This window comes from Seriola lalandi, unplaced genomic scaffold (assembly GCF_002814215.2).
Source record: "Seriola lalandi dorsalis isolate HSWRI2012SDOR001 ecotype SW California unplaced genomic scaffold, Sedor1 jcf7180002054404, whole genome shotgun sequence".
NCBI classification, from domain to species: Eukaryota; Metazoa; Chordata; class Actinopteri; order Carangiformes; family Carangidae; genus Seriola; species Seriola lalandi.
In genome coordinates, this window is record NW_019524957.1 from 203,447 (window position 1) to 229,035 (window position 25,589).

At 39.2% G+C, this 25,589-nt stretch overlaps 1 protein-coding gene across 2 annotated transcripts; it reads right to left on the minus strand.

Moving 5' to 3' along the window:
• Positions 1-4,542: 4,542 nt before the first annotated feature.
• Positions 4,543-10,164, minus strand: LOC111657508 (uncharacterized). Of its 2 annotated transcripts, none has more exons than XM_023409704.2 (2): positions 10,008-10,164; positions 4,543-7,623 (listed from the first exon to the last, which is right to left on the minus strand). In XM_023409704.2, exons 1-2 carry the CDS (start codon positions 10,142-10,144, stop codon positions 4,968-4,970), a joined length of 2,793 nt encoding a protein of 930 aa, XP_023265472.1. In that variant the 5' UTR covers positions 10,145-10,164; the 3' UTR covers positions 4,543-4,967. The 2 variants fall into 2 exon arrangements, with proteins under 2 accessions (XP_023265472.1, XP_023265473.1); XM_023409705.1 differs by lacking the exon at positions 10,008-10,164 and adding an exon at positions 7,877-7,952.
• Between the last annotated feature and the right edge of the window lie 15,425 nt (positions 10,165-25,589).

Sequence of the window (25,589 nt, forward strand, 5' to 3'; positions counted from 1 at the left end):
CAGATGTAAATACAGGTAAATGTGACTCACTGAACTCCTACTAAAATGGGAGAGCTGGTACTGCTTCTGTTTGCAGGTCATTTTCTGTGAGGTCACCCAGGAGCAAGACACCCCTTTACCTGTAACAGGATCCTCAGATCACCCTGCTGCTGATCACTGAAAACTGCAGCAGGTCGACTTGAGCTGCAGACCAGGCAGGTTTCAACCATGCTTCACCTCTATTTTTACACCAAGCACTTTGAGTCAAAGTGGAGGAATCTACCCTGAGACCATAGTTACATTTCCAGGTGCTTACATGAGATAATATTAGGATAACATGTATACATAGGGTGGATTGCTGACAGCTGCCATCAGACCCAATACAGCTACATATTAGGAGGAAATTTTGGTTCTGCAATATTTATCCTCACTGTAAATTAACTTGTCAGTGTTCCTTACCACAGGAATCTCCTGTAGCTTCATCTCAACATTAGCGGTGGGGGTTTGCAATTAACTTCTCTCCTTTCATTTTTGTCCACAAGCTTGTACGTTTCTCTTTGTTCTTTTTAGTTATTTTCGCCAGCATCATGAAATATCTCTACAACTATTTGATGGGTTGTCATGAATTCTTGAGCTAACATTCAATGTCCCCAGAGGATAAATTTTCATGGTCCCCTAAATTTTCCTCCAGTGCCACCAACAGACTGACATTTATCGCTTTCACTGAAATGACTCAACAACTATTGGATGAACTGCATTTTAAATTTGGTAGCACCATTCATGCCCCCCTCAGGATGAATTTTAATGAAGCTTAGCATAAGTTCAATCAGGAAGACTATCTGTATTCCGCTTCCATTCATAATTTTCTCGTTTCTCCCTCTCACCCCACTCCTTATAATGAGCTGAAATCAGATTTCACCCCGATCTTAGCCACTACCTTTGTTTATGACCAAATACCTGCAAAAGTAATGACATTCCTATTATCCACGTCTGTACAAATAAATAATATAAATGCAAGTTGTAGGCTAACATGATGATAAGCATGATAAACATTAGATATGCTAATCATCAGCATGTCAGTGTGAACATGTTGGCATGTTGATGTAAGTATTGAGTTTAAAGCACCACTGTGCTACATCCTCAGATATATAGTTTAATTAGACCTTGAGTCAGGAGGGAGGGTTTCACATCCATTCAGCCTCAGTTATCTATCATATTGTGTGAGAAAATAAACCAGACTTTTACTGCAGAAAGTACAGTCTGTAATGTAAGTATAGTTACACATTTTCTGTTCTTCAAGCTCTGAGCTTCAGCACATTCAATGGACACTACATTAAAGTGCAAGTCACATTCATCAGAGCAGGTTTACACCAGTACAGTGTGGGAAATATAACCCTTTAAACACAGTGCTCAACGTGTTCAGGTTCAAGTGTATTTGGACAGAGACACATTAGGTCAAATAAAACCATAATTAATATTTTGAAGAAAGTCCTTTGCAGCCATTAAATGCCTGAAGTCTAGGACCCATAGACATCAGCAGACGTGTTGTATCTTCCCTGGTGATGCTCTCCCAGACCTTCACTGCAGCCCACTTCAGCTCTGCTTATTGTGGGGTGTCTGCTGGTCTTCAGCAGGTGGAGCTCAGTCAGACTGAGATCAGGTGACTGACTCAGCCAGTTAATAATATTCCACCTCTTCACCCTGAAAAGCTCTTTGATGCTCTTTTTTATCTTTTTATTTCTTTTTATGTTCAGGATGGTTGTCCTGCTGAATCATGAAATGCCATCTTGACTTACTGTGTCATCACAAAAGGCTCTGCTGAATGTTGCAAAACAACAATCTATAGCCTCATTATTATCTTTTTCACTTGTATGGTCACCTTTTTACTCCTCATATTGACAGAGAACTCCACCTCAACCTCAAAGGTAACTCATGTAAGCTCTTTTGTGCATGAACTAATGATGAAATGACACACAGCTGCCTTGAATGTGCTGAGGCACACAAAATATGTGTAACTGTCCAAATACTTACAGACTGTAACTCTTCCCACTACTCCAGTCAAAGAGGGGATGTTGGGGGTTTTCCCATTCCCTTCAATACCCATGCCCACCTGACCAGTAACAGGGAAGAAACGTATTCTCGTAAATTTATGCAGTGGCATTAAAGGAACAATATGTAACACTGATACGAAGCAAGTATGGGTGTTCCTGCAGAACTGGAGACTGTTTCAGGTCCGCAGTTTCAGGACCATAGTTTTTTGCGACACTACCACCTAAGGAATTGGACAACAGGCACAGGTTGCCAGCTTGACGACACTGAACCTACACGAAGGAACGCAACACCAACGATGGAAAGCGATGAATCGTACATCATAAATTGATCGGCTAATTTATATGTTTGCAATGTTTTTGCTGTTTGCAAATTATAAACCAGCTCATATGAATTTTTCTATAACTCATAACACATTAATGAGTAAAGGTGATTGTTACAAGTTGATGAAAGAACGACAACATTAAAGTCATTCAATTTTATTAAACATTTGTATAAATTTACTATTCACATAACAAAAAGGGCAGAGTTACATACACACAAAATGGATTGACAATATGGTATTGTAATGAAATTGAATAGTTGAAAATTCGCAAGACGCAAGTGAAAGTAATGATATATGAAATATTTTTTAGAAACAACCATTGTTAATGATATATAACTAAAATAACGATACTTTTTTTTTTATTCAGATATTCCTTAAAATGAGTGAGTAAGCTCAGTGCGAAGACAGAGTGAGATTCTTTTGAAAAAAAAAGACGATTACATTAGGTGTCAATGAGAGTGAGACAGGTATTGCTGCCGGACTCGGCACCCCCGTTTAAATTTTGTGCAGACCCTGCCTGTCAAAGTTACATTTTATGAATCCCAACAACTATGTCTACATTTTCAGAAAGAATTATTTGTCTCCTTTTTACGGTTTGGCCGTGAGCTCGAGTTAAAAATAAAAATAAAGGTTATTTTTTACTGCTTCGCACTCTTGCAGAAATCCCCTCAGGGGTCCCTTTGTCCTTTTTTGGACATTTTCTTCACTTTTCTTTTTTGATTTGCTGATCATTTTGGCTGTGTTAAAGCTGAAGGTATGGATTTCTGCAAGAAAGTGTCTTTTTTGACATATTTTTAAAATCTAATGTCAGTTACTGTTACAGGTCTATTATACACTGGTAACACATTTTGTACCCTCTGGGGTTCCTCGCGTCCAAAAAAGGACACACAAAGAAAATGCTATAAAATCATCATATATCAATATTTTTTTCTGCTTTTTTTTTTGTATACATCTCTTAAAACCACTTCAGTTCTGCTCAAACCAACCAAATGTTTATTAGTTTTCAGGATTTTAACCCTTTAAGTGCCAGTTTGAAGACATGTTGCCTCTTGTTTTATCAAAAAAAAACAACACAGAATATGAGATATTTCCCACATAATACATGATGGAGGGATGTGACATTGTTTTATATCAAGACATTTCTCAAAACCAGAATATGATCAGGGTGACTTTTGAACACTGGAAATAAATAATGTACTCATCCCGGCAGTAGCCCCTGTGGCACTCAAAATTTCCCTGGAATTTTCTAATACTGATTAATAATTTAAAAGTTGTAAATCAATGTTTTTTCAGTGATATTCAGAATTTCTAGTTAATAACCAAACGTGCTCCTAATGGACCCAACAATATGCACACGTGCACTCACACATACACACATAAAGAGCTTGACTGAAACCCAATATTTTAAAAAACTATATGTTTACAATTGATGTGATTTTTAAGGAATGTTGAAGAATGTTATCCTTATCTTTTATTCATTTATTGTGTGTGCTCATTGTTGTATTCATTATAGTTCACTTCTTATTGTATTTTAATGGTCTGTGTCTTTTGTGATTGAAATATTTGCATATTTTTTGTTTATCGTGAAAGCAATAAGCTATTGATCTTAAACAAGAAATGTTACAAGAAAATAAATGTTTAAAAACCTGTAAGAACCCCGCTTCTCAGTTTGAACCAACTCCCCTTTTAGAAGCCACTATCAAATTGATCACCTGAGAGTCTGAACCTCTGTCCTTCTTTCAGGTTGTTGATTTGTGCATACACATCCAGCCTTTAAATCATGTCAAAAACTACTCCTTGTTTTACCTACTAGATTCAAATCAGTGCACTCCCAGTTTGGAGAAGCAGCAGGAGCACTAACACAGAAGCTTTAAATTTAAAAACTTTAACTTTCATTATTGCTTATTTAGTCATGAATTATAAACGTTATGTAGAAATATTTCATATTTAAATCCATGTTTTCTGAGGCCATAACCACAAAACTATTGATGAACATACTGCATCATTTAAGTCTTGAAATTATTTTCATGTAAATAAGATAGATAGTTAGATAGATAGATAGATAGATAGATAGATAGATAGATAGATAGATAGATAGATAGATAGATAGATAGATAGATAGATAGATAGATAGATAGATGGGTAGGTAGGTAAAATTGTGGTTCAATGCAGAAATGAACACAAGTCCAGATGTTTTATATCCTTCAATCAAAATACAGTAAATGACCTCACATCCACACATACATCACATAACAATGCCTTTCATGTACATTTGTCCTTCCATCATAACTATTACAAACCTTTCAACATCAAAATTCAAAACTCAACTTGCAGTTGCCTTCTTCAACTATTTCATCCTATCTTTTGCTTTCCCTGACATTATAATTAACAGTTCTGGTTATTATTTTAACAGGTGGTTCGACAATGTGTGTGTGCTCCTGAACAAGAGAATAGAGAAAAATATATTTACTCATTATGTTCAAATGATCATTTTCTACTACAATGAACATTAGCACTTAAAATGTGAAAGTGAAAATATCAGTTAACATCTCATAACCTGAAGAAAATGTTCTACCTGATCTGTCTGACCTGAAAGTTGACTGATCCATGCCTTTTATTTGGCCTTAGGGTCATTCATTGGCTGGTATGGTTGAAGGAGAAACTTCCATGACTCAGCCCAACTTGCAAGTGACTTCATTGGTATCTTTTTCAGACTACCAGGCTGGACCAAAAGCCTCCAAGATTCTACCCACTCTTCAAAGAACTTGTCTTCAGTTTCATCCTCCATCTTAAGCTTCTTTACCGAAGCAGAGCCTCTCCTGGGACGTGGTTGGGTTTTACCCAAAAGGTGGCATCCTGCCCACTTCCTCTCTGACTGTTTCTCCATTTTAATATTGGAGTACAGATATCTACTTATTTTGGTCTTCTTTGTTATAATCACCCTAGGGTCAACAGGCTCCTTAGACTTACTTTTGTCTTTGATCTCTACACTGGCACCCTGCAGGAACTGATGGGAGTTTCCCCAAAGCCTGAGGATTGCAGGGTTTTTGTTAAAGCTCTTGTTGATTTTGTTTTGTATGTCATTTTCTCTTGACCACATAACTGTATAGTGGCATGGGTTAGGAGAGGACTCCACCCAGGGTTTTTCCACATGGGGCATGGGGTTGGCAAGTCTGAATGACCTTCCCCACTTAGATCTATGCTCACTGTTAATGGCATGTTGCTGCTGAGTGGCGTTGTTTATTTTTTTCCCAGGTGTTTCTGAAGAGACATAATGATTCATTTGATGGTTCAGAAGTGACCCAGCTCTCCATGAGGCACTCCACTGTTTCTCAGAGTATCTTTCCCTGAACATTTGGTTGTCAAAAGACGGGCTCATTCTAGCTTTGGCTCTCTGCAAGGAAATCTTCTTTTTTAGGGGTTGGATCTCCAATACGTCCTCCATCAAGTTGTCTCTAAGCACCTGCTCAATCCAGTGCTCTGCATGGAAGACTGACCACTTCCATGCTTCCCTCCACTGGGTCAGGTAGGGTTTATCATGGTGGAATTGACTTTCTGAGACCATCCAGGCTGCCCGCCATTCAGAAGCTGACCTAACATACTTCTTCTGAGTCCATGAATCATCAGAATTGTGGAAGGCCATACTTGACCTTTCTTGGCTGGTTTGTGCATTACCCTGCTCAGGTTCTGATTGGTACTGGTGCCTTGAGAACCTCCATGATTCTCCCCAACTCCGCTCCACAGATGGCCCGTTCTTAGAGAGTTCCAAAGTTGCAAAGTTTTTCTGGTCCCTTGCCCAATCTACTCGGATTTGGGGTGTGGTGGACCAATCCTGCTGCCAGAGTTCAGGTTCCTGACGCAGAGACTGAAAGATGAATTTCCATGAGTCTTTCCACTCTGAGGTAGTGAACTTCATGTTTGCCCTGTTCAATGACATTCTGAAAGGCCTCAAAGGGTCAGGCTTTATTCTTCTTCTCTCTACCCTCATTCTATTTTTCAGTGTCTTCCAGGAGTCCCTCCATTCTGAGGACAAGACATTTTCCACCTGTTTCAGAAGAAGCTGCTGAAATTGGGTGAATTCTGTCTTTGACTGATATATAATATTATGTTTCAGTTGCTCATAGTATGGGTCTGCTTTCTCTGAAGTTGAATAAGGCCCCTTTGGTTTCTCTTCCACCATCTCAGCTTCCACAGCAGTCTCCATCCTGGGTGGGTAGGCCTTTAGGACTTTCTCTATTTCTTCACATGGTTTTGATATGTTTTTGGTCACCTGCCATGACTCGCTCCACTCAGAGAAATCATCATAGGTATCACTGGGATCTTGCCTCCCAGAGGGATCAGAATTCTTGTGGTTGTTTAAAACCACCATAGTGGCTGTCCATGGATTAGACCATTTTGGGCTGGGAGATCTTTGAACTTGAGACAACTGGGATTTGTTGCACCCATGATGGTTGACAAGCCTCCAACATTCTTCCCACCTGAAGCTCATTTCACTATTCTTATCTTGCTTATTAGCAATAGATTCATCAATTAAACCATCATTTGGAACAGTAATATGTTCCTGCTGACTTGCTTGCTTGGTGGATCTCCATGACTCGCTCCACTCTGATGAGCATAAGGCTGAGTGGTGCTCAGTTTCCAGCAATAGGGTGAAGTATCCAATGCTCTCTCTATTTACAGAAGATGTATCCTCCTTATTGTTTTTGTTGGATTTTCTCCAGGACATATGCCACTCCTCAGTGGGAAGACTTAAGTTTAGTTCTGATTCTATCACACTGTGGTCAGGTTTCTTCCAGAGATGAAGACTGCGAGGGTCCATCATGTTGGGCCTGTTTGGCCAAGGCTTGCCTGCTTCAGAGTAAGGTTGCTGGGTAGCAAACATCCAGCACTGGCTCCAGTCTGATCTTGCTGTAATGCCCTCTGCTGGTGATGGCAAAGATTTGTTGTACTTCCATGACTTTCCCCACAGCATAGCAGAAGGTTGAGTCTGGGTGATGAACATGAGTAACTGTAACCTGTTGAAATTCTTGTGCTGCCCCTTTTTGTCCTTGTAGTTCAAGGCTTGAGTGGGCAAGCCTCTGCTCTGGCCTGATTGGCCGCGTGGACCTGGACCTGCACCTGCACCACAAGGAAGAGTAGGAGGAACCTGGGGTTGCTTGCTCTTCCAGATATTGCTGTCTTCCTGAGTCTCAGTGGGTTTAGTTTTCCTTTCCACCCTTTTGTATTTTCGCAGTTTGGCTGTAGTACGATTTGCCCAGTCCTGGTTAATGCTGTTGAAACAAATATATAAGAAAAAAAATATATAAGACAGAATGTATAAGATACAAGTCATCAGTCCATACATAGATAATATGACTAATCTTCATCTCACATTAACTTCTAGGAAATGTGTAAATCTTTCATGGTGACCTCATTCTTGCACTGGTGACAGCTTTTTTCCCCTTAAGTGATTATCATGTCAAGTGTTACATCAATATTGCAAAAGGATATGTTAGGAATCTGTGTCCAATATGATAGACTTACATCACCATCTGAAGACCACGCCACTAAAAGAGAAAGGGGTCAGTCTCAGCTTTCAGGAGCTAATGTTGGTCAAACCCTCATACTTTGTACTGTATAGTCTAGTAATGTAGGAGGAGTTTGTTGCTGGGTTCAAGCATGTGTGATTTATTTATATCCATGGAGCAAGTTCAAAGGTGTAAGGGCACCAGTATATATGACAGTATCACTGTACTGTTTATATTTAGAATTGAGAATTGTTACAGGGATTGCACTCTTGAATACAGGCTTTTCAAAAGATAATTTCAGTGTGTGTGTGGCTAAAATCAACAGTCCCATTCATAGAAAAACTGTCAGCACACTGACAAAAAAACAAGAGTCTCTAAAGATAAACTACTGTTCCCCGACCCTGCTCGTTTTCTCACCACAGGGCCACATTCACAAGTCACACTACAAACAAAACGTAAATCATCAGTGACTGCACATCTGTTGAGGTGATTTACCTTCTCACATGCCCACATTGGCTTCAATAAATTGTGAAAACAAGCAGACTTGCAAGATATTTTAATGAAGATGGCCATTGTCATTCTATACCATCCAACAGATTACAAAACCACAAAGAGATGGTGAAAAGATTCTGCTCTTGGGCAGCTCTTGTCCTGATGGGTCTTTGTGGATATTCTGATAACCTATTCATGTCTCTAGAATTAGATGGTCTGTAAGTTGCGCTGGCGATCATCCTTGCATGTCACCGTTTTACTTTTACACACTAAATAAATTGTGTCATTGAACAGATTGGCATGTGCACAGGGCTCCATGAGAAAACGTTGTATTTTCTGCTTCATGTACAGTAATTCTATCCTGAGCTGCCCTTCTTTAGTGTTCAGTGTCAGCTGTAAAATATTTGTGTCACTTTGTTCAGGTATTTATTACTCCTCCCACTAAATCTGTTCAGCAGCCAAAGTTGCCCAAAAGGTCATCACATATAATTCACTTTTAGTACATGTACCTACTGTCTGAGCTCTGGTTTCTGAATTAACTGCCTAACCTTTCAGTGTGCAATTTCCTTTGCAGGACAGCTTAATTTTCACCTCTCTGAATGCAAGAATCTTATGTTAGCAGAATAAAGTGATCCCAGAGATGTTTCTATTCATACGTGATGGTTAGAATAAATTTTAGGCAAAAGAAGCCCAAAACATTTGTATCAGTCATTAACTTCACCTCTAAATACAGAACCTGTCATCTCCTCCCTGTTCACGTCCAATCCCCTCATCAACTCTCCACTATCTATAACACACTGTATATATCTGCCTTCAGCTGTAGCATTCTAACCGTCTTCTGTTATTGCATGTCTTGTTTTTTTTGTTATTACTTTTTGGATTTTGATGTCTGTTTTGCTCAGCTGCCCTGCCTGTGAGTTGTGCTTTTGAGTTCACACCTTGCCAAATACATGCAATTGTCAGTTTATTAGGAACACAGAGCTAAAACTAATGCAGTCGAATACAACAGTTGTGCACTAAATTGTTCTTCATGAAAGTTTAAGTTTATGTTGAAACTCAGAGGTGTTTCTGTTATTTAGCTTAACCTCAGTGATATAAATGGACTGGACTAAATAATGCAAACACCTGTTGGTATCATGCAGGACAGTTCAGAATCATAAACAGTTTCAAATAAAATTAAACAGCTTAACCTTCATGGAGGTAGGACTTATTGCAGGTATAAAAACTGGCAACTTAGTAGTTTATTTATTTATTTATTTTTTACCTTTTTAAGACAAAATCTGGAATATTTCAGCAAAATTTCAGTGTCAAGCATCAGGTGGCTGAAGTATAAGTGATTCTGTGATTTATTTATGAATTTATTTTTACTAGGGAATGCAAGGAAGCTGCAACCTGCTGAAGGTCATTCTAAATCACTATGAATACATTATAAAATAGATTGAAATATAGAAATTCAGACAAAAATGCTTATGTTGGGGTGTCTTGTTGGCCTTGTGGTCTGAGACAGACCAAAACGTTATAACCCACCCCACCCCCACGCCCAACACACACACACACACATTTATATGGAATTTAAGAACTCATAAAGACCAAGTACTTATATTTAAGACTACATACAGCCTGCCCACAGAAAGACAAACAGTTTCAGTCCTTACGAGGGCAATGCACTCTTCTCCATCCGTTTCTGCTCCAGCTGCATTTTCTGTCCGTATTCTCTCAGCCTGATCTCCCAGACGTTCTTCATGATGGAGGCGTCGCAGCCAGCCACCTCAGGGTTCTTCTCACTAGACATCTTCAAATTGTTTCAAAACCCCTTCACACAGAAAAAAAGATTTTTAAAAAGAATTATAATTATATCCACTTTTTGTCTCACTTTGGAGGCCAATCATTTTTGTCACACTGCAGAGGCAAAGGTGATGTACCTTATAGTGATGATCTCTGTGTGCAGACGCTCCAGATAGCTCTGCTCCCACATACTGCAACTCTGAGAGTCATTAACCTTCTGATAGACGTTGAGGGGGCTGTCCTAACTAGAAATATAACACCTTCCAACACACAAACACTTTGGAAGATCTAGCACCTTCTCTGTAACATTGCTGTTAATGATCTGTCACCATATGTACATATCATATAACTGGCCTGAAATTGCATTTTAAAAACTTTCACATATTTTTAACATTAAATATTCATGACTAAAAAGTGAACAATTAGAGTTGGTGTTGTGTCTGTGCAGTCTGATTGAAAATGTGACATTATTTTTTCCATATGAACCGCATCCACAAGAGTCCAGAGAGAAATGCACACGCAAGTCAACTAAAACTGATAAATGGTTGTAACTTCAGCAGAAAATCTTCATGTTCATGTAGGACCCCACCACTCATTTTAAGTTGCTATTTTTCGATGCCATTAAATTTGATTGTAAAAACGGAATAAAGCTGCGTTTCCACTGCAGGTTTCCCCAGGAACCTTTTGAGGAACTATGTGCATTTCCACCAGACCTAAATTTAGTTCGGTTGTAATTGATCAACCCCCAAAAAGGTACCTGGTCAGGGGGTAGTACTTTCCAAAGATTCAGGAACTTTGGGGGGTGTGGTCTGCAGTGCTTAACATTTCTGGTTGGTCGAGTACTCACACTCACAGTCACATTTTATTTCACCTGCGATGTTTATAAGTCTGTAGGGAGCGAGCACTGAGCAAGCAAACACATTTTCCACACCATTAAACAGGTCCGGGAGAAGGTGAAAAAACTGAAACAGGACTTCAAAAAAATAAAGGACCACAACAACCGGAGTAGCCAGGGTTTCCACCTGTCATGTATTATATGGGATCCAGGCACTTTTTGGTCAAAACGTGGCTTTAGAGAAAGAATAAGTATTACCTATTTTACCAAGTCATGTCAATTTCCAGATAGGTAGCTTATATATATTGTTTGCTAATGAGAAAGCTAGAACGCTATTGACCATTTACACTTAAGCTGCATTTCGATCAAAAACAGCCTGGAACAGGTTTGGAAAAATTGTTTTTGCTTCAGTAAAACATTCTTTGATGGGCAAAAAAGACAACCACATGTAGACACACCAGGACATGCAAAAAATCCAGGGATCTCAGATAAACAAGAGAAATTAGAGATTTCAACAAGACTTCCCGGCAAATACTGGATCTCAGTTCCTGATATTCAGTCCTATGCCACATCCAACTGATTGAAAGCAATTGTGATCGTGCTGGAGTTGTGCTTGAATCTACTTCATAAATTTAAGTCAAACCTTAATCTAGTTTCATCATGCTGTTTAGCCACCGCATGCTCCACTTTCTTCACGAGAGTTGGTGAGAGCTCTCTGAATTCAACACTTTTGTCATTTGATTCATTGCCAATATTTGAAGGAGATCATTACATTAGTAATTAGCAAATACTGTATTAAGGAAAAGCACCAAAAGAGTTGTAAGAAGTTATTTCTCCTGATGGTGACTATTGAGAAAAAGTTGAATGATTAACAAAATCATTCAAATGAATCCATTAGGTACCATGAATATTCACAGCAAATTCCATGGAAATCTGATCAGTAGTTTTGAAATATGTTATTCTAGCAATGGGGTGCTCCATGCTCCATGGCCATCTCCACATTGAAGCACCAAGAACTTGTTGGAAGAATGCAACATGGATGATGCGGTCTAGGCTGGTGAGAGCCGCAAAAGTTCTGGTCAAAAGCATCTAACAAAGAACGAAAGGAGATGGTTTTCACAGAGGTGACAAGAATGGAGGAGGAAAGGTTCTTGGTCAAATCCGTCAGCCTACGACAGCAAGGCCGGAGGACAAAGTGGGAAGGCATCCTCCCAAGGTCAATGTTGTGGAGCGACCTGTGGAAGATCCCTCAAGCAAGACTGAGTTTTCTAATCAGAGCCACGTATGACACCCTTCCCACCCAACCAATCTGGCACGATGGTTCGGCTCTGAAGATAACTGCAGTTTGTGTGAAATGCCTCACCGAAATCTCCACCATATTCTGTGTGGCTGTAAGATTGCCTTGGCCCAGGGTTGTTACAGGTGGCAGCATGACCAGGTTTTAAGAAAGCTGGCAGAACTCACTGAGAGCATGAGAGTTGTGGCAAACAAGATACCTCAATGTCACTAGCTGCCTGTCCAATTTTTAACAGCTGGACAAGCAGTGAGGAACTGCCCCACACAACTTCAGTCTTGGCACCTGGAAACGACTCATCAATGAGAGCAGACCTGGACAAGCAGCTAAAGTTTCCCACTAACATCACTACTACTTAATATCAATAATATAAGTTTTTGTTGGACAAGATAGAATTTAATTCTGAGGATTCAGCACTAAGTATTACTTAATGGGGGTTTGAGTGAACTCATCAAAGTCAGAAATCATTTGACTACCTGTTATGGTCTTCACCTGGAAACATTAAAGGTTCTCCATGGAGTTTTAGACCTCTAGTAGTGCTATAGAGCTTTTTTTCTACAAAGGGCTCCACGTTTTGTGTATCTCATGCATGCACACTAGGACGCACATGCACACATAGACAACATGATACACAGCCCTACCAATTATTTTGTACTCTTCTTCTAATATGAAGATATACTGCAATGCACCAACAAAGCCAGGAAAGAAGACTACAACATAATAAAAAAGTTTTGGTGAGTAACACTGACTAAAAACATACATTTTATGGGCTTAGAAGAAAACATAAAAGGGCCCCTTTAATGCAAATATATTTGGCTCAAGCAAGTTTTATTAACATGAAAGAAACCTCGCACATAAGCAAATCATCTCTCTTTCTTATTACAGCAAAGATCAGTGTTGAGAACTAATCATCACTTTGACTGGTGAAAATGACAAAGGTCACCAGTGGCAGGTCATACCAGCTCAAACAAATCAATGTGAATTCTGTGAGCAATGTGATGACGGGCCAAAGTAAAACTTCTGTCTGTCGGTTTGTGTGCTCTCTGCAGCTGGTGTCTCTTTCAGTTTGAGAACCACTGCTCAAGATTGTTTGTGAGGGAAGAAGCTTCACTTCATACGACTGTGAGTGCATTGTCTCTGTAGTTCCAACAGTTCTAACAGTGGATCACTTCATATCTGTTTCAAAGGTCACATTATCTCAGTTAAACTTGCATCTATACAATATCAATAGTTTGCGCTTATTAACTTCATAGTTTTGAATCAGGACCTTCAGTATTTCAGTATTCATCAACATCTATATAAAAACAAGACAAGTAGTACTATTAGTATGTATGGTGTATGGTCATTGTGTGAAAATTGAGGACATAGTTGAAAACTGTTGAGGAACCACAATCATCACATTGTATTTGCATTCAACCTAGTATCAGCTGGTTTCAGTATAGTATAGCCAGTTTCAGTCGCGTGTCAGCTGCTTTCAGTCTAGTATCAGCTGGTTTCAGTTTAGAATCAGCTGGTTTCAGTTTAGAATCAGCTGGTTTCAGCTGTTTATCTTTTCTCTTCTCTCCTTCTCTCTGTGCTCACATATATTTTAATACAGCTGAATTCATAAAGCTATTTTTCTGTTTCTGTTGTCAGGACAACAGAACAAGTTCGAAACAGTTACTGAAATTTAAGATTACATGTTAACTGTCATGGTTTGCTATGGCAGACACTTTTTGTTAGTTTTGTTTTGGACTTTTGCACTTCCTGTTTTATTTTGTATTTGGTTTCCTTGTGTGTCAGTGTTTTTGCTTCCTGTCTTGGTCCTGTGTCTGTGGTGATTGTCTGCCCCGCCCTAATGTGTTTCACCTGTGTTCAATTACCCTTGCCTCCCTTTGTCTTTGTTGGTTCGTCTGTTTAGTTCAGGGTTTGTTCACGTCGTCTGTTCATGTCCGTTATTTTGGTTAATAAACCTGTCTGCACCGTTCCCCAAGTTTTGGCTGCATTTGGGTCCTACTTACCTCAAAACCCTTGACATTAACCAGCAGTCACTCCGATACCATTCGGTATAGCTGCTGCTACATTATAATCAGAAGGTCATCTGACAAAATAAAAGTCTCTAAATCTAGCTCCACATGTGCTAAATTGGCAACACTGCAGGTTGTAAACATCCCATAGACACTATTTGTGCCAATTAATTTTGAAAGAGCAAGAGAGGCCAATGAGGAAACTCCATCTCAGTCACGTGGCATCGGGTGACCAATGGTGGAACTGTGATCACTCAACTCAGTCAGTCAGTCACAGACATCCATGATTATAGGCCTGGCCCTACTGTTGTGGCCCAGCCAATAAGTATTGAATGGAATTTGGTATCAGCAGATTCCCAAATTCTATGTACACATATTGAGCCAATAAAACTTGATTCCAGAATAGTTACACATTGGCTATTTAGCCATGACCTTGTGAATGTGCATTGTGCATATTACTTTGTGCTAATAGAAAAGACAATGAAGAGATGCTGAGAACAGATTTCATGAGGTAAAATCAGAGTGGAAACAAAGGTCTATTGGAGGTAAACCCCGGTGGATCTTCAGGTGGCACTAGAGGCTATGATTCTGTGATTTATTTATTAAATCATTTTTATGGGATGGTTGGAAGAGAGGTTAGCTTATTGAAGGGGGATAGAACAAGGTTTCAATTTTTCTTCATTTTACATTTTGTTTTTTTAAATGTTGCAATAGTGAACTAGTTTCCGTCAGGACTAATAGCAGAGGAAGTGTTTGTATTTATCACTGTTTGTATTTATCACTGACAGAACAGTGTATAGAGTTTTATACATTTACTTGTAGCTTAACAATGTGCATTTATCAGCACAGAACATTATCCAGAAAGCTCCAGAGGTTGATGTGGAAACTGCATGTTCTCCAGCAGTGTGGAAATAAGTGGTTGATAACTGGACACTATCAGCATCTCAGGACACGTTTGCTGTTTAGCTTCTGCAGCCTAACGCCGGGAACACACTGCCTGCTTTGGATGTCAGTAGCAGCTGCCGTCACTGACCTGCTGCAGATAATCGTGTGTGCATTCACACCAGCTGTGTCTCTGCTGTGTCCCTGCAGCTGCAGCTCTATCTCTATACATAGAGTTTGCTGGTTACTGAAATGTTGGATTTCTCATTATAAATTAATTTTGTGATTTATTTTTGAAAGAAAACATCACTAAAATGTCACTGTCTCCACATGCAGCTGCTAAAATGGTTAAAAAGTATATTTATATTTTTCATGTCAGATTCAGCGTAAACATAGACAAATATAGTGAAAGGTGTCAGTTTTATCTAATGTTTCTGCTATGATGTGAATATGACATCAACAGGTCTTTTTCTTGTCTGTTTCTACCATGAGACAAATGAGCAAGAGGCTGGCTCTCTAGATCATGCATTGCAGCCAGAGAAATGCCTGTGTCATGCAGCCAGTGTGTCCACTCTAACCTGTTGCTAACCATGTGGGCTGAAATAAAAAGCAGCATGCTCAGTGCGTTCCTGGCTTGACATTGATCTTTTCAGTTTTGTGCAGAATTCCATGACATTAAATTTGTCTTATTTACTGTGTAGGTAAAATATGACAAATGTCTCCACTTTTACACACAATGTTTTTACAAATTAGACTCAAACAAAATGCTCATGTTCAGTGTTAAATTCTGATATGGCACCTATTTAGATAAATATTAGCACACTTTGCCACCTCTTTAGCAAACTGTTATAAGGAACGTGTGTTCTCAAGGGAGGGGGTGAGGGAGGAGAACCAGAAACTTAAAAAGGAGACGGAACAGTATCCAGAGTTGTGACTGATTTACAGCATAGATATTTGTGTGGTAAAATGACAGCATATGGTGATGGTGCTGGTGATAAAAATAGAGCTGTACAGTATGTTCCCTTGTCTCAGCTGTGACATGTTCACTGCACCATCATGCTACATTTCAGATGGGAGCGTATTGTATATCCAATTCATCGTTTATAAAAATATAACACGTTTAGATAACAGATTTACAAGTAGCTAGTGCTAACCAAATCCAGTAGTGAAGTCAGATAAAGTCAGATCAAGTAATTTACAGAGATCACAAGCAAGCAGCTGGCGACAGTGGCCTTTTAGGAGCAAAAACCTTGAGCAGAACCAGAATCAGGGTTGACCAGCTATCTGCCTGGACACGCTGGATTGAGAGAGAAACGGAGTGGGCAGGGGGACAGAGAACATACCAACAATAATAAGACTAATAACAATAATATAATAATAGGACATAATAAGGGTAGTAATAATAAGACTAATAGTAATAATAGTTGTAGCCTAATAATAATTGTAATATGATCATGGAGAAAGTTGGTGGCGTACAATCACAGAAATACCTGCAGAGGAGGAGAGGGATGAAAAAGCACAAAAAGTAACATGCATGAATAGAATATGAGTGTGTACAGATGGAGAGGAGGAGAGAGGAGCTTATTGGTGCATTATGGGAAGTCCCCCGGCAGTTTGAGTATGTACCAGCATAACTTAGGGATGTTTCAAGGCAGGCCTGAATGCTAATTATAAGATTTATCAAAAAGGAAAGTTTAAGGCTGCTCTTAAATATGGAGAGGGTGTCTACCTCCTGGACCCAAATTGGAAGATGGCTCCAAAGGAGAGGAACCTGATAGCTCCCAATTTACACTGAGGCATTGAAGCAAATACAGGAGTAATATGATCTTTTGTCTTTCTTTCTATCTTTCGTTCCTGTGAGTACTTGTGCTGCAGCATTTTTGGATCAACTGGAGAGTCTTTAGAGACTTGTTAGGGCATCCTAAAGAATTGCAATGATCCAGCCAAGAGTTTGTCTGCATCTTTTTAAGATAGGATGTGTCTGATTTTTGCAATGCAGCTGAATAAAGGTAGTCCTTTAAGTTTGTTTTATGTGGGAGTTAAAAGGACATATCCTGATCAAAGATTCCTTATGGTGGTGCTGGAGACAGGAGCTGGGTGATCTAGAGTAATGTCTTTCTGAGGTGTTTTGGGCCCAGTACAATAACTACAGTTTTGTCTTGCAGGTCATCTAGGTCTTTATGTCCTTTATGGAGGCAAGCTTGAAATTCAGCCAAATGATCAGTTTCAAAAGTATAATCTGTAACGTGTGTTTACAAAACTAACCAAAATAAATTGATAAAGAAAGTGTCTTTAGTTTTCGTCTTTGTCAGTTTATTTCATACATCAGCCAGTAGTGCTCTTTGATGGGTATGAAATCTCTCTTCCTTCCTTACTTCCTTGCTTCCTCTTACAGCTAAAGAATTTTGCCGTATCTTAGCAGCTGTCTTGCTCTCAGTGTACGACCAGTACATGTGCACTTTAAGTGTCCACAACATTCACTGTATTAATGATGTCAAGTACTGCAGTGATGAGCCACAGAGCTACAGTATGTACAACTGGTCCTGGACAGTCCAGTTGGTTGATGAGTTCATTTTTAGTCAAACCTCTAGAATTCATTGGTTTTTGAGTTTCTTTCTCAGATTGACTCGACCTGCGTGTCACCTCAGAAGCACAATCACACACATTTTGCACTTAAAGCTGCATCTTGTTGACTGTTTACATGTTTGTGTCCAGATCTACATTTTATGCTCTGTTGTATCCAGTTGATTGTTTCTGTTTAATGACACAAACACACTAACACACATCTTTTATAGTTGTCTTTTGTGGACGATTGTCCTTCTGTCCTAAATGGATAAAAAAAATTTAAATGGTTTGATACTTTGAGTTTTTATTACACAATACTTTTTCTGACATTTTTGAATGTTGTCCCTAACAAATCCCCCATATTACCAAAAGAACTGAAACTAACTCTGAAACTATAACCTAAACTAAGCATCTTCAAAAAATGAAAACTAAACTAAACAAACAAACCGGCTTTAAAAACTAATCAGAACTAAACTGAAATCAAAAACAAAAAGTCAAAAAGAATAAAAATAAAAACTAATGAAAAATCCCAAAGTATCATAACCTTGTCCTGAACACTTTGGACTTTGTAGCTGTTGAAACTAAACAAATGTAAATAAAACTGTCATCACAGTTTTGGATAGCAATTGGAGACAGGCAGGAAATGTGGGATAAGAGAGTAGCCGAAGACATGCAGCAAATGGTGTAGGGAGTCAAACTGGGGATTCACTTCTCTGGGCATTTGTGGACCATGTGGTATGCGTCCAAACCATTCGGCCCAGAAGGTCATCTGTAACATTCATCAGTTCTGTCTCTGTGCTATGATGAACTCTGAATAAACCGTCTTCCAATGTTTCCATACCTGTTTGAGCTGTGATCATACTGACTCAAGTCACATGAAAGTTCCACAGGCTGTTGCCTGCATATATGCATGTGTTAAGAGCTATATGTGTCATTACATTATCCATGGCTGTCTGATAACCTTGTGACAGATTTATATAGAGACTTTTGGATTGTCCAGTTATTGGTACTACCAGGGCCATTTTTGGGGGCCCTATGCAAGATGCTATTTAGGGGCCCCTACTTCGTCAAACTACGATGGGGGGATTCCAAACCCTTTAAGATGATCTGTGGAGATGCATCAATCTGTTACACTTTAAAAGGAAAACAGGCTAGATTTGTGAAAAACTCTCTCAAATTCAAATTTAACATCTCAAGTTAACCCAAGCAATTTAAACCTACAGAAAATGATAGTAAAAAGTTAAACATTAAAGCTCCTCTAGGTCAATAAATGCAACAGATGCAGCATTTTCCTCCAAAATGTTTATTTAAAATTTTGAGAACAAAGTTCTTAAACATGAAATATAACTCAACATAAAAATGATCTCCCCTCCCACGTAAAACAATAAAAAAAAAAAAGAAAGAAGTAATTTTGGCCAATGCCCAGATGAACAGAAAATAAATTATAAAAATAAAATGTACCAACATCCATATTAATGTCCAAACAATAAAACTGAAAAACTAGTAAGAATAATACTAATGTTTCAGGTAGTAAGGAACTTTTTACATGTAACACTACAACCTCTTCTGGACCATTTTAGATCTGTTTTGTTCTGTGATCTGTATAATAAGTGTGATATTTTGGGCCATTGCACAAGATGAACAGAAAACAAAATAGGCTATTACCTAGAATAAAAATACACCAGCATCTATTTTAAAGTGCAAATAATAGGAACAAAACAACAATAGGAATATATATATATATATATATATATATATATATATATATATATATATATACATATACACACACACACACATTGCACAATATACAGTGTCCCTTTGAAGCATGCACCCAACTTCAAAGTTGTCACTTTCAGGCTTTTTCTGCTTTCATCCGCACATTGTACTCTGTAAAGAAATAAAAACAATGGTAAATCAGTGATGAGCACTATATTATATATAGAGATATAGAGTATTTTTACCTATATTTGGCAGGGCATTACAAAGTGGACAACTTGTATCTAACTGATGATATGGTCTTACCTTGTATTCTTACTGAGGGTAGAACTAGTGGTCATACACAGTATAGTAGAAATTAAAATTACTTATTATGGTTCTTTTGAATAAAAAAACACATCAAAAACATAACCCTATTTTATGAATACAGGCAGGTTTGTTCAAATTAACAAACTACATTGTTACAATAAATATTGTAATAAATGTGGCAAAGACTACAACTAAGTCAGCATAGTTGTCAAGTAACCACAAAGTACATATACATAACAGGACAATCTTTCTTAACACAGTGATCATTCAAAATTCATAGTGCTATGTGAATAATCCACTGCTATACTACTACTACTTCTTATAAGAACATAAAATTCCTGGAGAAATGTTGAATGTGCCTGCTGCTTGGTGCGTGTACTTCACTCTGCATGTGTCATGTTTTGCCATGGCAGACACTTTGTTAGTTTTATTTTGGACTTTTCGCACTTCCTGTTTTATTTTGTAATTTGGTTCCTTGTGTCTCAGTGTTCTTGCTTCTTGTTGTGGTCTTGTTTCTGTGTATTGATTGTCTGCCCCGCCCTGATGTGTTTCACCTGTGTGCAATCACCTTGCCTCCTGTGTCTATATAGTCTTTGTGCTCCCCTTTGTGTCGGTTCGTCTGTTTATTTCTGGATTCGTCTCCAAGCTATTCACGTCCTGTTCATCTTTGGGTTTGTCCTTGTTTTGTTCTTGTTGCCTATTGTCATCCCCTGTGCTTCCCTGTGCCTGTTTTTTGAAGTTCTTTTTGTTAATTAAACGTTCTGCACACCATTCCCCTGTGTTGGCTGCATTTGGGTCCTACTTACCTCAACAACCTGTGACAGCATGTTTCAATCTGTACAAAGGATGTTGCTTTCAGTTTCATTCATGTAGTAGAGACTTATCCTGACCTCAGTCATTTTAGGTATCCCTCAAAAAGCCTTTTGAAGCTGTCACAACTGGCCAAAATAATCTGCAATAAAGCTATACCAATATATCCCCATATAGATGAAAGCTTCTATAGCTCTTACCTTTGAGACTCTTATTTTGAAAGTTTCTGTGTTTTGCAGTAGGTTTTGTACAACAGAGCCAATATTTCCCTTTTACCATGTTGAGACTTTTTGGAGGTTAATCCAAATTGTGGACATGCTATTTGTTTTTGTGTGTGTGTGTGTGTATGTGTGTGTGTGTGTGTGAAAACCTGCCCAACAGAGCCTCCAGGAAGTTCTTTTTACCAACTTGAAGGTGAATATCAAAGGTGTTTGTGTGTGTCTGTCAATATGCTTGTGTTCATTGTTGTGTGTGCCAGTAGAGCTATCTACTGTAGAGCCTCCGAAAAGCTTGTGTTACCAGGTTGAGACACATACAGTTAATATCCAGGGGGGAGAAAGCGAGAGAGCGAAAGAGAATTGTGAGCAAGACTTAACATGACTTTGAAATTTAGATGGAACTACCACTTGAAAGATGGGATCCCAACAAAATCCTCACCATAGGGCAACCACTTCCTTACTAAAATGCCATCCTGCCATCACCTCACTGGCTAACACAGACCCAAACAGCTCCTCTAAAGATGGGTCAACTCTGTTCACTTCATAACTCACAGCGAGACACAGACAAAGGAACATCAGGTACACATGGCAAAGTAGTCTCAACTTCACATTCTTCTCCCTTAGACTCATCCCGACTCATGGCTCGTGTAACTGCACATGCTCGAAAATCTCCAGGAAAGTGCAAAACACTGTAATCAGACTGTTCTGAGGCTATCAGAGAGAGAGTGACCACTGGTGGTGGGCACACATTTACCCAAAAATGACTGTCAGCCAAGTCGTTACCCAGGATGACATCAATGCCCTCCACTGGTAATGCCGGTCTAACACCTATAGACACCTCACCCTTCACCAAGTCACAATCCAGGCTCATCTTATGCACTGGGACAGACAACAGTCAACCCGATTCCCCTCATAAGGATTTTATCTCTAGAATCAATCTTCTCTGAAAATGGATTCCAAAATTGACAGCACCTGTATCTCTCAAAATCTTAACGGGCACTTTAATGTCACTACCCATATGTATCACAAACCCTTCCCTGACAAAAGGCAAATGGACTCATCAATGCCAGATTCTACATGCCCATCCTGCCACATTCTCACATCCACAGAACCAGGAATATTAGCAGCCAGTGCAGCCGATTTAACAAACTCACCTCCAACATGCTACTTCTTAGCCCTCAGCATTGGGCAGTCTGACTTCCAATGTCCTGCCTCACGGCAGTAATTGCACGGATTGTCTCCTTTTCCAGGTGCCCCCTGGGACCCCTTAACTGAACTACCTCCAAAACGAACAAGCGACTTCAAACCCTCATCCTTGCGCACAACCGGGTCCCACACAAGCTCACCTGGCGGGTTTTTTTATGAATGAGTTCATACTCATCGGCCAAACCTGCAGCCTCAGTGGCTGTCCTAACCTTACCAACACGACTAGGCAGAGAGCTCTTAAACTGCTCCAAGATAACCAAATTACACAAGCTCTCAATCATCTATATCAGAAGCTGTACACCAACGATTAAAATGATTAGTGAACTCCCTCACAAACTCCATATGCGACTGGTTAGCCCTTTTTTCCCCATGCCCTAAATTGCTAGCGATACGCCTCTGGGACTAATTCATAGGCCTTTCATACAGCAGCCTTAACTGACTTATAGGTTAGGTTATCATCACGTAAAGATGCAAATGCTTCCTGTGCTTTTCCTGACGGGACACACTGCAACAGCACAGTCTGTTCTGAATCTGACCAATTTCTAGCCTGCGCAGTTCACTTAAACGAGAAAAAGACATCTGGATCTTTCTCATTAAACTTGGGCAAAAGATGTAAATTACTGACAATATTAGAAGACCCAGATGGCAAAGATGACCTTCCCTCTGCTTGCAGGACATCCCCAGAAAGCTTGCCTTCTCTGACTAATCCCAACCTATCAGTTTGCAATGCTATCCTTGCCTGCTCTGTCTCCCGCCGCAACCACTCAATTGCCACTTACTTATCCACCTCCAGCTTAAATCTCTCCAAATCCAACCTCTGTTTCTCTTTTTCATGAGGAAACTAACAAAAGCAATTCCTTTTGCTGCTAGAAGGTTAAGTTCCCTAAGGGAACTACAGGTGCATGTGCTGCCAGTGGCTCACCAGATCTCTCATGCTTAGCAACCAGCACCCCTTTCTCAATCAATTGCAGTCTAACCATAGCCTTTACATTTTCCTTCCATCGTCTATCACCAAGATCACTCACATCAATTTCACATCCTTCAGCAATTTTCAGAAGCCGATCTTTAGTACAACGTTCCAGAAACTCCTCACTTGGAGCAGCAACAAAACCTTCTACCCCTGCCATCATACACTATATTTAAAGGCCCAGCAGGAACAGAAAAGACAACAGAACTAACAACCAGTGTTGCCCAGATCCACTAGAAAATGATAGTGTCTCCCCAAAATATTGTGGAAGTCCCCCTCTACCTAGCCTGCCTATCCAAAACTAGTCTCACAGACCCCTAGTTTTCATGCAGTTTAGCAGTGGGAGATTTAAACACTCAAATCCGTAGCCCAGTTAGGCCCCAAGCAAACTGGTTACTCACCTGACAGCTCTGGATGTGTTCCCGAGACAACTGCTCTAACCGCACGCCACACAAAAATAACAAACTAAAAAAAACAAACCAACGGGCCCAAATGAGCCACGTTGCTATGCCCATCAAGGGAAACTCCACAAAAACCACAAATTACCCCACTAGTGGCCCACACAATCACTGGTGATAGTTCCCACCTGCATGCCTGGATTGAACTCCCCAGACTGAAATAGCAAATAACAATCAATTCAACTTCCTACCTAAAATGCATCTCCCAAACACAAGTTGTGCCAAATGTACCCATCACTAGACATCTCAGCCACAAACAAATCAAATTTGGCTGGACGAGCCCCCACTTGTCACAAACCGGGCCACATGGCCATGACAAAAAGAGGGAGATGCCCACAAAGAAGCCAATTAACAAATGTTTTATTTAAAAAAAAAAACAAAATAAATCTATAAGAACCTAAACTTACAATGGCATGTGTAATCTGTAGGATCAGCAGTGTAAGCTCATGAGTGAAGAAGTGTGTAAATGCAATGTTGTATGGTGGAGCAACAAAAACAACACAACCCAAAGGCCAACCAAACCACAGGTGCCTCCAGGAGGAGAGAGAGAAAGAACTGATCTCCATCAGGGTTTTAAAAGCACTAGCACACAGGGCCCAGGTGTGCCAGGTTTGCTGATGAGCCCAGGTACTGACAACCCTTGGCCACACCCACGTCTAATACCTGTAAAAGGAAGCAGCCACAGACAGGAAGCAACAGGTACACAGGTGGAGAGGATTGTCACACTTGTGAGTATAGCTATTCCACTGGATTATGTAAATTTAATATTCAGTATATTCATAAGGCATTGTATATTTTAGTGAAAATTTATTACAACAATATCATGTGTTTGACATATTTATACAGTACAAAAAAAAACAAAGGAAGTCAAATATGGCTTCTTTTGTGGCTAAAACATTTTCCTCTTTTTCGGTAAGCTATGGACCAAGGCATTCTTCATCCACTTATCATACATGTCTTTCAATGTCGAGCATGTAATTGTTTTTGCCCCCAGGTTATGTCCTCTGTTGTCCCTGCGCTACTGACTCATGATGCTGAAGTTTGGGATCATATTTCCTGCATATATGCTATTTTTCAATTCTATTTTTGATAAAACCCAGACCCTTGACTAAAAGCAACAAAAAACAAAATGAATTTCCATTATATTTTGCAATTTTAATTTAATTTTTATTTTTTATAAGTTAATCTAATTACACAACTGACATTCCACAATTGCAATATTTGTATTTCTCATAACCTGAAATCAAGAATTTCCCCATATTAGGAGACTTTAGTTATTTAACCTCATCTTCTTCCACGAGTAGCTAAATTATGCTTCAATGCCCATGTTTGTGTTTATTGCCCCTGCTGTCTTGGGATAATTGAGCAGTTTTGTTTTGGTGAATTCAGACACTGTCTCCAACACTGCACTAGGCAGGTGTGATGCACATGTTTCCAGAATATTTCCAGCATATGTTTTTCTTATTAGTTATAGCTGAAACTCAGAACACCTCACTGGCAGAAAATAGGAAAGGAAAAGCAAAAAAAAAAAAGAAAAAAGAAAGGCATTTTCAGTATATGCGCTTCTTCCTCAAGCAGTTAAGGCATTCTTTTCTGTTTTGGTAAGCTCTGATCTGATAGGTTCTTCAACCCCTTACCATAAATTTCATTCAATGTCAAGCATGTGATCGTTTCTGCCTCCAGGTTACGAACATTCTTGTATTTTCGGTTACCAGAAATCAAGAATTTTCCATGATCAGGAAGTTATTAAAGTTGTTTATCCTCTGCTTCCTCGAGAAGCTAAAACATCCTTCTCTGTTTCATTAAGCTCTTGTCCAGCAGGTTCTTCAACCACTTCTCATGTCTTTCAATGCCTTAACATACATATGGGAGTCAAATTTAAAGAGGTGCTGTGTATTATTCTGTGTTGTATGCGTAGTAACTTTATACAACCGTGTCTCCTAAATATTGTTTATATTGTACTAATTTACAGCAGAAAATACATTTTGAAAGAAAACATGATGCCAACCAGATTACTATAAATGGAGGAATCTCTTTCCCCTTCTATATTTCAATTTTCATACAATTAACATCAAACAACCTGGTGTATTACTGAATGAAGTACACTGTCGACTGCACAGTTTTGATGAGCAGTCCTCAAGAAAGCTTAAAACACTGTACATGTTACTTGACGACAAAAAAAA